At 36.1% G+C, this 14,558-nt stretch overlaps 1 protein-coding gene across 7 annotated transcripts in view; it reads right to left on the bottom strand.

Moving 5' to 3' along the window:
• Positions 1–2,724: 2,724 nt before the first annotated feature.
• The window catches only part of PPP1R12B (protein phosphatase 1 regulatory subunit 12B), a 122,069-nt gene continuing 110,235 nt past the window's right edge, over positions 2,725–14,558 (bottom strand). For 4 of the 7 annotated variants that reach the window (XM_070745709.1, XM_070745711.1, XM_070745716.1 and 1 more), the window contains exon 24: positions 13,948–14,120. In XM_070745709.1, coding sequence (XP_070601810.1) covers positions 13,986–14,120 — 135 coding nt within the window. In that variant the 3' untranslated portion in view covers positions 13,948–13,985. Of the gene's footprint in view, positions 7,812–13,947; positions 14,121–14,558 lie in introns of those variants that run through there. The other 3 variants (XM_070745713.1, XM_070745715.1, XM_070745714.1) reach the window with 1 other exon arrangement.

Here is a 14,558-nt window from a genome sequence, read left to right as displayed (position 1 = left end):
CAGTAAGGCATATTTCTCACAAATCAACAGCAGAGGTCCTTCCAACCTGTGCTAGTCTGTAATCATAAGCACAATTGTATACAAGAAGTTACTTGTTTTCCAGATTATTTTGCTAATTGAAAGTGGGCCTGATTATTCCCTCTGGTATAACCACGTGGAACATGGTGGCTGTACCTGTAATTTTTCTAAAACCTAGCTAATGCTTCCAATAAAAAAAATATCATGTTCATCCTGTTATCTAAAGAAAAAACATGGGTAATTCCAGCTGTTGGAGTCTTTCCAAAATGCTAACAAACAAACCTGCAACAAATGCAGGCTATGGTTCAAATTTTTCACAAACAGGCACCCCAAAACAAAAACATTTTTGTAGTGTATATGGATGATTAGCTAACTATTTGGGAGAAATGCACAGCATTAAACACTTTATTGAGCAATGTATCCCCATGACAATTCCATTGTGTGTGGTTTTTCAACTGTTAGGTTGCATAACAATTAGATTTTATTTCACTTGTAGCAAAGTAGCCATCAATTGAATTCTGAGCTTTGGGGGAACACGGACTCAGCATAAGAGTAAACATACTTTATGTTGTCTTCTGGAACCAAGCTAATGAACAGTTTATCACTGATCCATTTTATGGAGATGTTTGAGAATACCCTGCTTAGTTTTGATGGAAATGCTCAGTGTTATCAGACTAGAAAAGTGGAGAACACAACTTCCAATACATGAGAATCTCAGTTGCCTTAGTTATCTGCCAGCCAATTACATGTCATATACATGTCCTGTCAGTTACTGTGACACAATGATTTCGGCAAAATATCATAACCTTTTGATATCACATTTGAATATCTTCTATATGAAACACACCATTTAATTGATTGATTGATTGTATTCATAAGCCGCCCAACTCCTTCCGGACTTTTACTACAAGATTGCTGTGATAGGTGAGATGCAGCCGTGATAATTGATCTTGTATGAAAACCCTGTGTGTATTCTGTTTAAGAAGAATTATTTCTTTCCCTACAATGTAGAATTTGCTGATGGTAGCTTTCCTTCAGCTATTCTCATTAAAACAAAATCGCCCCTTTGGATTTAATAAAATGTATTTGTCTTCCCCTACAAAAAGCAATTGCCTACAAGAATTATTAATAAAGCAAGGACAAAAAGTCACCATAAGGAATATGAAATATGAATATGAAAAAAAGCAGCAGCTCCTTCTTTTGATTCATCTGACAGCAGCTTTTGGTCAGAGAGGAGCTTTGCCATAGAAGAGTGCTTCAATCTGATCAGGTTGGGATGCAATGGCACATAAAGACATCTGGTTTTCCTTGCCTCCCACCTTGTAGAAAATAATTCCTTCCTGTGCTAACAAATCACTTTATAGAATTAAAAGCTGGTTTAATGCAACATACTCTTCATCCTATTGTATGAGTTGCTCAGTCTCTCTAAATGAAACAAGGGAGCAGAGCCATGTGTTCATGTCTATCAAGGTGCTGGTATATAAAAGTTAATTGATAGATTGGTGCCTATCCCAAGTGCACTAATTAGTATTCTCAACAACACTGATGGGGGAAACCACTTGTACATAAACAAAAAGCAAGCCCCATTCCCTACTAGCACTGATGGAGTTGCCTAGTTGAGCAATGACACATCGGCAAGAAAACAACCAAGCTCAGAGAACACTAAGAACTCCATAGCTTAGTGCCTCTATATGTCATACGGTGAGGTATGCAGAACTGGTAGAAAAATTTTGATATTTTGTTTCCCTTTTTTTCTCTTCTGGGCTCAGGGTATGTTTTTCCTATTGCAGCAAATGAGGTTGAATATAATTTTAAAAGAGCTGTGTGTGTTTGTGTATACAGTATACACATACAGTTTATATAGTAGATAATGTATATTTTTGGGTGCCTGTGTATAATATGTATGTACACAGGATTAATTAGTGTATTTTGGATGTTCAGTAATAGTAAATAGGGAAATTGCATCTCTTTGAGGCGAGGAGAGGCCAGGCACCCTAACCTTAACCCAAACCCTTGATGTGAGTGACGTCAAGTTGGCCACCTTTAAGCCAGTCACATGTCCTTTAAGCCACCCCAGTCACATGAGCAAGCCACTCCCACCTGGTCACATGGTCAGCAAGCCATACCCACAAATTAATCCACACACACAGTGTAGTAGTAAAAAGAATTTGCAGCCCTTCACTGCCAAAGGTCTTCAAACTTGGCAACTCCAAGACTTGTGGACTTTTGGGAGTTGAAGTCCACAAGTCCTAAAGTTGCCAAATCTGGGGACTCCTGCTCTATACTGAGACCTGGAGTCTGAAATTTCCTATTTGCATCTTGAACCAAGTTGTATGCAGGTAATTTATCATTTGTCACTTCAGGACGAAATGAGCAAACTGATCCTGTATCTCAGAAAGTCATTTTAAACAGCATGGTAGAATGCTCACACGTCTACAGTGCTTCACCACAATGTAGAAGCTTAACTTCTTCTTATCAGAATTCCTCATCTGACTTGATTCACCACTTTGTTCAGGCAACTTCTCAATACTGCTGCTTCATTTTTACATCTGTTTATGCTTAGCGCTATGAGGTTAGGCATCATTTCTGAAGACTCAAATGCCGTACTAATATATGAAGTGGTGAGAAAACTTGAATCAAGAGAGAAAACCATTAAGGAAATAAGTAAACTGCAGGAAAAGACACTTTCATTAGTTAAGACATTAGGACAGTGTTAAAGCATTTGTTTTATTCATTTATAAATACTGTTGTGTTTACAAGCATTATAGATGTGAATATTATTCCCAAACTTTCAAACATATAATACTTAGAATACTATGTAACAATCAGGAAAACAAAAGCATTCATCTCAAAATCTGGAAGGCCACTCAAAAAAAGTTGCATAAAAATACATTCTCTTCCTTCACACACAAGCCACTCTTTTTTCCAATTAGTTATTTACAAAGAGCTGTAAAACGTTTTTAAAAAACAGATAACACATAGAATATGTGGGAAGTTAATGAGCCAAGAGTAGGATGCTGTTCTTTTTTCAGGAATAGCTTTTACAGTGAGGGAATTTTGACTTTCCTCAATATTATATACTAAACAGTCAGGAGTGGAAAGATACACAGCGGATTTTAACTCTCCTGTTGGCTCAAGAACCTACAAAGTTATATTCACCCAGAGTTCAACTTACCCCAAGAAATAAAGGAATCTTGGGGAACGGATGAATTTATCAATAAGTATGCTAAGATGTAATCTTGGTAAAAAACAAAAACAAACTCTTCTTGGAACATGCTGCCTCTAGTAGAATCACACAAAAAGATTTCAAACACAGAATAAATGTGGTTGAAACACACCAAAGAAAAAGTCCATGGAAACTGAAAGCTTGAAACAAAGATATTATAGTTGCCTTTGAGATACAGACCTTCTGTTTCCCACGTTTAATATCCCTAACTCAGAAGCTTCTCTCCCAGGTCAGATAATATGGCAGCAGGCTGAGTGGAGCTGGAAGGTCAAAGATGGGGAAAACGAAGCCTCTTTGTACCAAAGCTGAGGGACTTCATAAAAATGCATATATGAGAGTGGACAAGGACAAAGTACATTCTTTGTGACAGGACATTCAATTTGCTTGCGAAAAATCCTGTCAAAACAAGCTCATTTTTAGGTTCCGGTAAGCACTAGAATAATTGAAAAAGATGTGTTGAAACACATTCTGCATATACACTGTGGAATTCTTCCTGATGTACTGTACACTGGGGCACTCTTCCTCAAACTCTTCACAATTTGGGGAAGGTTTTGGTTACATTTCGCATTTTAGTAATTTGAAAGGAAAACTTGACCCAACGGATCAGGTTTAAATGGGGGGAAAGGACTACATTTTGCTCTTCACAATAACAAAATATTTTTATGGGTGGGGAATTCATTAAATGTCCCAGAAGGGATATATACTTTACATTTTTCTTTATATTTATATCATTCAGTTAGGGATAAATGTTAAATGGGGGAAGTGAAGGTTCCTGAAATTACTGATCAACCATCATGTTCAATGGTAAGAGATGCTGAGATTTCAGGAACATTCGAAGGGCCACAGGTAACTCATTTTTGTCCTAAGAAGTAACAAACCTTAATCTTTATTTATCAGTGATAATCCCGGGGTTGTGTTTAATTTATATTTAATGCTTTATCAGCAAACAGCAACATGGTTAGCCTTATACTTTGAATTATTCCATGGGAATAAGTATTTTAAATGGTAATTATTAATATAAATATCCCTTAAGAGAAAAAAAGAAAGTGATATGTCAATGACTCTGCACTAGATTCCAATAGTAAAAATCAAGTGCATATGCACTGGAAAATGATCAAATTAGATTCATCTAATGCTCCTTGATCATCCAGATTTCATCCATGAATTATTTCCATTAGCAGTAAAACATTATGGACAGCAACAAATAAATACTAAACGAACTTTTGCAAATTCAAATGTACTCAGATATACTCGCTTTTGCATCTACAGATCCCTGTTTTTCCCTTATTTTTTTATGTTCTATGAGCAGCTTATTCGTATTACTAGGAAGAAAGCCTTCTCATAAAGTAAACCAATATATCACTAAATGGCTATTAAAACTTTCTTCCTTGTTTTTGTTTGTTTTCCTATACTTATTCTTTTAATATGTAATACCTCAAGTTTCACATGAAATTTAATTCTTTCTAGACAAATCCCACTGAACTTCCCCATTTGCAAGGGAAAAAATGTGCTTCTTCCTATGCTTCTTAAAGCACTTGCACAAGGATTTTTAAAATCTTAGAGATGGAAAAAATCATTGGTGAAATCTTTCAGGAACAAGAACCAAAACAGAACCATTCATTTCCCATTTTAAATAAAAACTTCTGTCATCCACAAGCTTGAAAGCTTTCATGTCACAGGCTAAACTTTCAATCATTCTCCTTTATCTTATCATTTGCAGCTTATGCAGAGAACATTTTAGCTCCCTGAACAATTAAAATAGGACATTCATCTAAATCTAAACTTAATTGGGTTAGAGCAATAACCAATGAGGGGAATAATATTTTTATACTTGATATCCTTTAAAAACAAGGAGTCCTGAATTCTTAAGGCAAGTTTACTTGATCATATAAAAAAATTAAAATAATTTGAACATGTCTTTTGCCTGTCTACGCATTCAGCCCTTCATTAAATCAGGAAGTTACTTGAAAATACTTCCTAGTTTCAAATGAAAATTTTAAAATAATATATTAAAACATATACTTGTTCTTGAATTGGAAGTTATGTTGTTTAATTCAAATGAAATAAGAAACTTCCATACAAGATTTTCCTTTTCACCATTTTTTGAGAGAGGAACAAATCTCATTCATATTTTACTGGACTAAGATTTTCTTTGCCTTGGGATACAATGGGTTCATTTAACAGTTTAAAGCTAGGTTGAAATCCTTGAAAATATATATAAAAATATATATTTAGGCCTAAAATGTTAAGATGTTGATTGTTGCTATTCATCCTAATGACATTCTAAGGAATAATCTGTTTTCACCCCATTGCCCTCTACCCGCGCGCAAAAAAAAAAAATTATGGTGAACATATTGGCTTTCATGATTAATCAGTTCAGACAATTCTAGGCAAAATCCAATTCAATCTAATTCCAACTCTTGACTAGACAGGACACAATTCTTCATAGTAGGCCTTATTTATATTTTTCCTTAGATTTCTGGATATGAAAATTAAGGTTGGTTTAAGTTACTATATTCCAGGCATAAAATAACATTAGTACTATGCAGGCACTCTTACAGAATTATCCTTTTTTCATTTCCAAGACCGTTTGTGGTAAACTTTGATAGGACCAACTAAATCTCTTTTGTTCATATCTCTCTGCAATCCTTTATGGGGCTGGAATAAGTTAAGCAGCAGAAAAGCAGTATCGTGAATAAAGTTAATTACAATGACAAAATGTATTTAAGTTTCCTATATAATTTAGACACATCTTGAAATCTGGACAATATCCAAAGTTCCCAAAAAGGGGGACAGAGGAAACAAAAGGGCTGCTGAGAGCCTCAGAGCTCTAAGTATTGTGAATCCACTGATCACTACATCAGACAACCAATATCTGAATTAGTCAGCTCATAGGTGGAATCTCCTGGCTCTTAACAGAATTCTGCATTCTTTGTAGGCAATAAAAGCAAGTAGAATACATGAGAATACTGAACAAAAAGATGAGAGAGTAAAGATCAGTCACCTCTTTGTTATAGTAGTCCATAATAGATTTTTAAAAGCCATCTGGTGTTCACCATTGAGCAATGATGGCAAAAAGGTACTAATGCTCGCTTGTATTTATCTATAAGCTGCTTTTCTTAACTCCCAAAGACTCTGTTCTAATCAATTGTGAAAACTGGCTAAATCCAGATCAAAAAGTATAGCTTCAAAATGTGACATCATGCTTTGGAATAGAAAGGAAGAAAGCAAAGAAAAAAGCAGTGGTCAGGATTTGGAAAAATACATTAAGTGCTGCAAGTGAAATCTCATTGTTATCACCAGAGAAGCACAGTCTCTGAAGCCGCAGGGAATCTATAAAAGTTAATGCATTCATTTCCAGTATGACCAGAAACCAGGGTGTGAGCTCTACTGATCTTACTACTGATATTAAAGACAAGTGCATTTATGTTTAGAACTGTGCAAATGAAACATTGCATTAAACTTCTCAAATATTAGTAGCATAATTTTTATCAAGATTTTCCATCAAGATTTGAGACAGCCTCTTGCACAGGACTAAGCACCTCTAACCTCCAGCCTTCTTACACTTTAAACTCTGAGAATGCTTTTGTGTTTTCAGCTTTGCACCTAATAAATGTTATCTTAAATCAAACTTATTAGTCCTGATTTTCATGCAACGCTATTACTTCACTGGTAAATGAATCATTTTGCTTATAAAAAAAATATGCTGATATCTTGTGCAGAGATAAATCCTCCTCTTTTATACAAGTGGAAATTCACCCTAAGCAAGTTTTGCTGTTGGATGTCCTTCCACCAGAATTCTTGAGAAAAAAAAGAATGCTAAAGAATGTGACAGTTATAAGGTGTAAGATCTGGAGGAAAGGTGGAAAGGAGAAAACAATTATTGGGCCCCAACAATAAAGCGAGTTCAAATCTAACATTAGTAAATCAGTCAAGTACTGAGAGATATATAGAATATGCATTTCCAAGGCAAGACACAATTATGAGACTCTTATAGAAATAAGCCAACAAGTTTTTCAGATTGCAGACTCCCAAATTCCAGAAGGTAGAGTAATTCCATTCCATTCCTATTCCATGACAGTATTTTAAGACATGTTTGATTGACACTATAGTCACTTCTGTATCACTTATTACAGTAGAAACTTCTTTACATCAGATTAAGGTTGGATGCACATCGGGTTCACAGCAGATGGTTTGAGTAGTTCAGACAGTATCAATCACTCTTTGTCCCTTAGAATAAATTACTTCAATATTGTAAAAATAATAAACTTGTGGTGAGGCATGCTTTTAGAACAAAGGGGTGGGGTAAGCACTGTGCAAAATAAAAATGCCCAGCAAGTGCAAGGAGCTGTGTATGTTGCCAACTGGTCCATGGCTAAATTGTCAGCAGTTCTTTCAACTGGAAGATCAGAAGTCGGTGGCAGGGTTAGCAGCTTGTGCACAGAAATCTCCTCTTTCTGCCCATCTTTCGTTCAATATGCTACTTTGAAAGTTTACTGATGACTCGGATGAGTGCTCCATTCTCATCTTTCAGCCGCTGATTGTCTGACTTCAGGTCGGTCAAAACCTGTTTCAAAGACAAGATAGAGCATCAAAACATTTCAGTGCCAAGAGGGGCCCAGAATTCCAGCCACTTTGGGAGGGGGGGGGGAAGGGGAAGCAAAGTGGGGAGAGGGAGAAAAAGAGTAATGTATACAATAGTAATCTGTATTCATATAAATGACTTTTGCTTAGCATATGGCCAACTACTTAATGCAAGAGTATTTTACCTTTCTAAAACAGAAGAAAGAAATTATCCCAGATATATACAGAACAGAAAATTGTGTATTGACCAAAATGATTTCACTGACTGATACAGAACAACAAATTTATTTTGATGTGTAAGATAGAAAATACTATGGGCACCTCTCTTCAGACTTACCTCTCAAAGTAAGATAACTAATAAACCTCTATCCTTTTTATAACAACCAGTTTTCATCTTAATAACAAACTTAATTACATTTAGAAAAAGAATAGTCTTTTTTTCAATTTCGAAAGGAAATTGACTAACTTTAAACTCTTATAATAAAATGGAATTGATGTACCAAGACATTAAGGATTCTATAAAATAACAACGTAAGGAGATGAAGGAAATATTTGGTGTATGGATTGCATAGATCAAAATTTTTAAAAAACTAATACAAGGAATTTTGAAAGGAAATTGATTAACTTTAAACACTTTACAGCAAATATGTAAAATGGAATTGATGTACCAAGACATTAAGGATTCTATAAAAGAACAATGCAAGAAGATGAAGGGAATATTTGGTGTATGGATTGTATAGATCAAAAATTTTAAAAAACTAATACAAGGAATTTTGAAAGGAGATTAACTTTAAACACTTTACAGCAAATATGTACAGTATATCTCATTTTTGTGTGACAAATCAGCTATGGATCAAAGAGTCTGGTTTAGGTAAATCTGTTATATATTATAGAGTACAAACATACTAGTAACAGCAATAATAAGTTATTTAAAAAACTAGGTTTTATTATTTCAATTATTTAAATTCATATTTCACATTCCTGTAGGGAAGAAAATGGCATGAATTTCTTTGTGGAAAATGTTTTCAGTAAAATTTTGCCAGTTTTCAATGACTTTTGTCAATTTTCAATGTCTGTCAATTTCTTATTTTGTGTGTTTTACAAAATAAATTAATAAAAGGTACTTTGAGTTAAATCTTCTTCATTTTGGAAATGTAAAATGTGATTTTAGTTTATTAATAATCTGGACTATGAAAAATGTTCTTAGAAATGCCAAGTGATTCTCAGGCAAGGACATTCAAGTGTAAGCTACTTTGGGACAGAAATTTGGATTTTTAATAGTTTACAAAATAGGACACATATGTGCACATATTTAATGAAGGAGGCATACTTTCTATATGCCTGCACTCCAGAGGTGAAATACAGCAGGTTTGACTATTTCTGGAGAACCAGTAGAGGAAATTTTGAGCAGTTTGAAGAAACGGTAAATACCACCTCAGGTTGATTCCATCCCCATCCATTATCTGCCTCCCGAATCCCAGCTGATCAGGAGGCAATGGGGATTTTGCAGTAATCTTCCCCTGGAATGGAGAAGAAATGGAGGTTTTACAGTATCCTTCCCCTGCCATGCCCATCAAGCCATGCCCACAGAACTGGTAGTAAAGCTTTTTGAATCCCACCACTGCTCCATTTAGCTCCCAAGAATTCTTGTAGACAGATTTCTGTTGAAAGAAATGACAGTGCTTGATAAGATGAGGAGCACTGAAACACTTCTGACAGCTGATCCCGAAAGAAAGGAGATGGTTTATCAGTGAAGTGAAATATTTGTTATCTACTTAAGATGGAACCACAACCACAAATTTATTTGGGATCTCTTGCCAATAGAATAGAATAGGATAGGATAGAATAGAATAGAATTTTATTGGCCAAGTGTGATTGGACATACAAGGGATTTGTCTTGGTGCATATGCTCTCAACGTACATAAAAGAAAAAGATACATTTGTCAAGAAATACCCAATTGGCTACTAATAACTCAATGTATCTTTCTATTGCCATATGATAGGATAAAAAACATATGTTTTTTAATCAGTCAAGTAAACATGTTGAGATTAAGCAATCTTTAAAAACTTACCCAAAAAGGAGGCAATATTTTGAATTGAATTGTCAAGGCATGATGAAGGAAAAGGATCCAAATTAATCAATCAATAAAACAAATCAAAAATGTTTCTGAAAATGCATTTAATTCTGCTTTTTCCTGCAATCATTCCTAAATTCTCTACAGGTGGTGAGAAACTCACCCCCCCCCCCCAAAAAAAAACAAACCCCTGACTGACAAGCTAATAGAATCTACTCACTTTAAAATAAAAGTCTTGGAAGAGGATTGGAGAATCCCCTGATCTCTTTTCCTGAATTGGATTAAATATAAAATGGAAATGTGGAGATAATAAAATGGAATTGATGTACCAAGACATTAAGGATTCTATAAAAGAACAACACAAGGAGATGAAGGGAATATTTGGTGCATGGATTATATAGATCAAAAAAATTAAAAAACTAATACAAGGGATAACAAATAAAGAGGAAGGATCAGACCTACCAGGAAGAGCAGTGGAGACAGCAGAACTGTGAAATCAACATGAAGACTACAACAATAAGATATTAGTAAAATCGATGATGAATAAAAAACTAGAACAGAAGGAAGATACTTTAAAAGTAATGAAATGGGAAAAAGGGAAATGAGAAAATACTTTAAAATGGGAAGATAGCCCAAGAGGAGAAAGAGGGGGCAGAAATTAGAAAGAAATTAAAAGGGTGAAGGGAGAGAAAGAGGGCATAGTTCAAAAGCAGAACTAAAAGTAGATGAAACATATTTTTTTTTAAAGTATATAGAAGACAACCTTAAAAATATGGATTTGGGTGAGAGATGTGGGATAAAGGAGAAAGAAAAGATTAAATATTTTATGAAAGCATGAATATTAGAATTATATAAATTGGATAACTGCTTTGTACTGTATGTGGTAAAAGAGAAAAAAATATTTTTAATATATATTTGTAATGTAATTATACTATTATTAGAATTATATAGATTGGAAAAATAGTTTGTAAAGGAGAATTTTATGAAAGCTTTTCAATAAAGTGTATGGATATTAGAATTATTAAAATTAAGTTGAACAACTGTTTGTATGCAGTGTAGAAGATAAAAATAATTCTTAAATATCTGTTAGGAATATTGTAAAAGTAGAAAAATATTTTGTATTAATAATAAGACTATAAGAAATGGAGAATTGGAGAAAATATTACATACATAAAAATTATGAGCAACAATGAAAAGCTAGAGAATACATCATGTTTTAGATATTTGAGGGTCCAACTTTTGCCCCAGCCACCACTTTTTGGACATTCAGACTAAGACTGGAATCGAACCACCGTAATCTGACACCTCCAACTCTCAGAACTCCCAAGAAATCTACATATGATGCTGTGGTTAACAAACACTGAGAAATTTAGGAGGATAAGGATGATTACGCTTCTTCTATTCAAGTCCTATGAGAGTCCCACGTGGGGGACCAATGCGATTTCCAAACCATATAGAAGCCTCAGTTCAAACTAACATGGATACAAATTTTTGGCCTGGCACATCCTTCCCACAAAAGGAGCCTTTGAGGACAGGATGGCAGTTATCCATTTCTGTTAAATTCAGAACCGGCTTCTTGAAGAGTGGGAAAAACTGATGTCTCTGTAAGAGCTATTCTTCCCTCAAAGAAGCACTGACTATGCTCTGAATCCAATTTAGTCCTTCCCCCTCCAGTGATATTCATGACCAAGGTAGCAAGGATCCAATCTACATGTAGCAGAGCTTAGATCATAGAAAACTCTGCCGATTCTTTAGATAATCAAGAACTTTGTTCTTGGATATGCAAAGAGTCCATTTTATCCCAGATATCATCATATAGATTCCATCCATCCAACTTCCATCTTGAAGTGAATGCAGTTTCCAACTACTGCTAGAGATAAGTCATTCATGCAAGCATTAGGATTTAAGCCTGATTTAATGGCATATATGATTAATTAATTAGGGACAGATAAGAGGTGAATATATAACAACAACAACTATCAGAACGAATTTTATAAACACCAAATACTGTACAATCATTTTTACTTTAAAACTGAAAAGTGTAAATCTGAGACAAGACGGTATGAAAGAAATACTGGATTTTCAAGATCAATCCAATGATCGTCAGAATTTCCTTGGAACCAAAAGAATTAGAAGACATAATTTATTCGTTGAACACATTTATATAGTTGCTCATCTAACAAAGGAATTCTGGGCAGTGAAGTACAGTGATCCTTCGATTTTCAGGGGGTTGCGTTCCCACACTGCCCGCGAAAGTCGAATTTCCGCAAAGTAGAGATGCAGAAGTAAAAACACAATTTTTGGCTATGGACAGCAAAAAACTACCCCTGCGCATCCTTTTCCAAGGCCGCGCAAGGAGCCGGGCTTGAAGTTGGGGACGGGGAGCGACGAAAGTGCGGAGGCCAGCGAAGATTGTTTTGAATGTCGGCCGCCCCCACCCCCCCAGCGCCTCCGGCCCCCTCGCCGCTACCCCCCCGCCCACCTGATCCACCCCTCTCACTGGCTTTCTTGGGGCATGGGTCCTCCTCTCCTCCTGTAGTAGCACTGGCGGCTACGGCTTCTCGTCCTCCTCATTCGGCCGCTAACCGCTCTGAGCACTTTGAGAATGCCTGCCCCGCCCCTCTTGCAGTCCCTTAGCTGAGAGCGTTTTCGTCCCAGCTGTCAGCGAGGGGGCTGCAGGAGAGGCGGGGCAGGCGTTCTCAAAGAGAGAGAGCAAGAGACAGAGCGAGATAGAAAGGAGAGAGGGAGAGAGAAAGGGAGAAAGAGAGAGAGAGAGAGAGCAAGAGGGGGGAGAGTGGAAGGTAGAGAGAGAGAGAGAGAGAAATGATAGAAAAAAGGGGAGAAAAAAAGAGAAATGAGAAAATGATTGAAACAGAGAATGACAGGAAAGAGAGAGAAAGAGAGAGAGAAGTGACTCTTGGTGATGATGTATGATGTCATCGGGAGTATTTTTTAATTAATATTTTTTTAAAAACCGTGGTATAGCCGTTTCGCGAAGTTTGAACCTGTGAAAATCAAGGGATCACTGTAAAATGCAAAATGTACAAATCCATTACAAAAAACTAGATTGAGGCCCTTTAAGAGTTCATTATTGATACAGTATATCATAGAAGTGAGTATACCCCCTCACATTTTATAAATATTGAAGTTTATCTTTTCATGTGACAACACTGAAGAAATGACACGTGGCTACAATGTAAAGTAGTAAGTATACAGCTTGTATAACAGTATAAACATGCTGTCCCCTCAAAATAACACAACACATAAATATTAATATCTAAACTTCAGGCAACAAAAGTGAGTATACCCCAAGTGATAATGTCCAAATGGGGCCCAAGTAGTCGTTTTCCCACCCCGGTGTCATGTGACTTGTTAGTGTTACAAGGTCTCAAGTGTGTAAGGGGAACAGGTGTGTTAAATTCGGTGTTATCACTCTCACTCTCTCATACTGGTCGCTGGATGTTCAGCATGGCACCTCATGATAATGAATTCTTTGAAGATCTCATAATCATCTCAAATACTCATGTCGAGGTCTGTGTGACATATAATGGTTCAGTGCAGGGCAAATTTTAAATATTCCATATATTTAATATATGGCATATATTCCAACTCAGATCATTTACAAATTGCCAGTTTATATAAAAAAATAATGTATATTTTTAGAAGTACATAATTCTACCATACTGCCTTAATCTACTATACCACTTGGGACAACCAGACACCTATACTCTGATCATTCATTTTACTTCTTTCATTCACACTGCCTTTAAAAGGCAAAGTAAAGACAAAATATTTTTTTAAATTATACTGGAGATTGTTCGCTGATATGAAATTCACATGCAGAAAATGCATACCTTGTACAAATCAGGAATGATATCTCCAAGATAAGGACTATACCTTGAGGGAAGAGCACTTGAAAAGGAAATTATTCAATGGCATATTGCTATTGGTGTGGCATCCTTCTTATTAAACACGTTTAGGAAGACAGCAGAATGGGTAGCAGATAGCTTGAACAGATAATAAGAGCAAAGACCTGCCTGGAAGAATGGAAGGAGAGGTGAGATCAACTGGAAGGGGAGGTGCTATAGCTCTTCTGACTCTGTGGGCTCAGCGGACTGCGAGAGCCTGGCTACCACCCGGGTCAAAGCCCTGTTTTCGGCCAGCAGTTGCTCATTCATCTGCCTCAAAGAATGAATCTGTTTGAGCTTGTGAAGGTTCTGTAAAGTGAGATATGGAGGAGACAGACAAAGACAAAACAGAATATAAAAAGCACAGAAATGTGAATTCAATTGGCAAGCGTGAAGGGGGGGAAAAGAGCAGCAATGAGAGGTGGACAGCAGTGAAATTGCAAAAGAAACTCAACAACACACTGAAGTGTTAGAAACACTGAAAAGAAACCAAAGAGGATGTTCATTCTGCTCACAGTTCAAATTTAAGGGTAAATTTATCATCATGAGTCAGTGGTGTTTAAGGCAACATGCTAGAAATCCAGAGACCATGAGTTCGAGTCCTGTCTTAGGTTCAAAACCAGCTGGGTGACTTTGGATCAGCCACTCTCTCACTCCTAGGAAGCAAGCAATGGCAAATCATTTCCAAAAAGCCTCCCCAAGAAAACTGCAAAGAATTATCCAGGTTGTTGTCAGAAGTCAAAACTG

This window comes from Erythrolamprus reginae, chromosome 3, assembly GCF_031021105.1.
Source record: "Erythrolamprus reginae isolate rEryReg1 chromosome 3, rEryReg1.hap1, whole genome shotgun sequence".
NCBI classification, from domain to species: Eukaryota; Metazoa; Chordata; class Lepidosauria; order Squamata; family Dipsadidae; genus Erythrolamprus; species Erythrolamprus reginae.
This window is presented reverse-complemented; position numbering and strand designations above follow the sequence as displayed.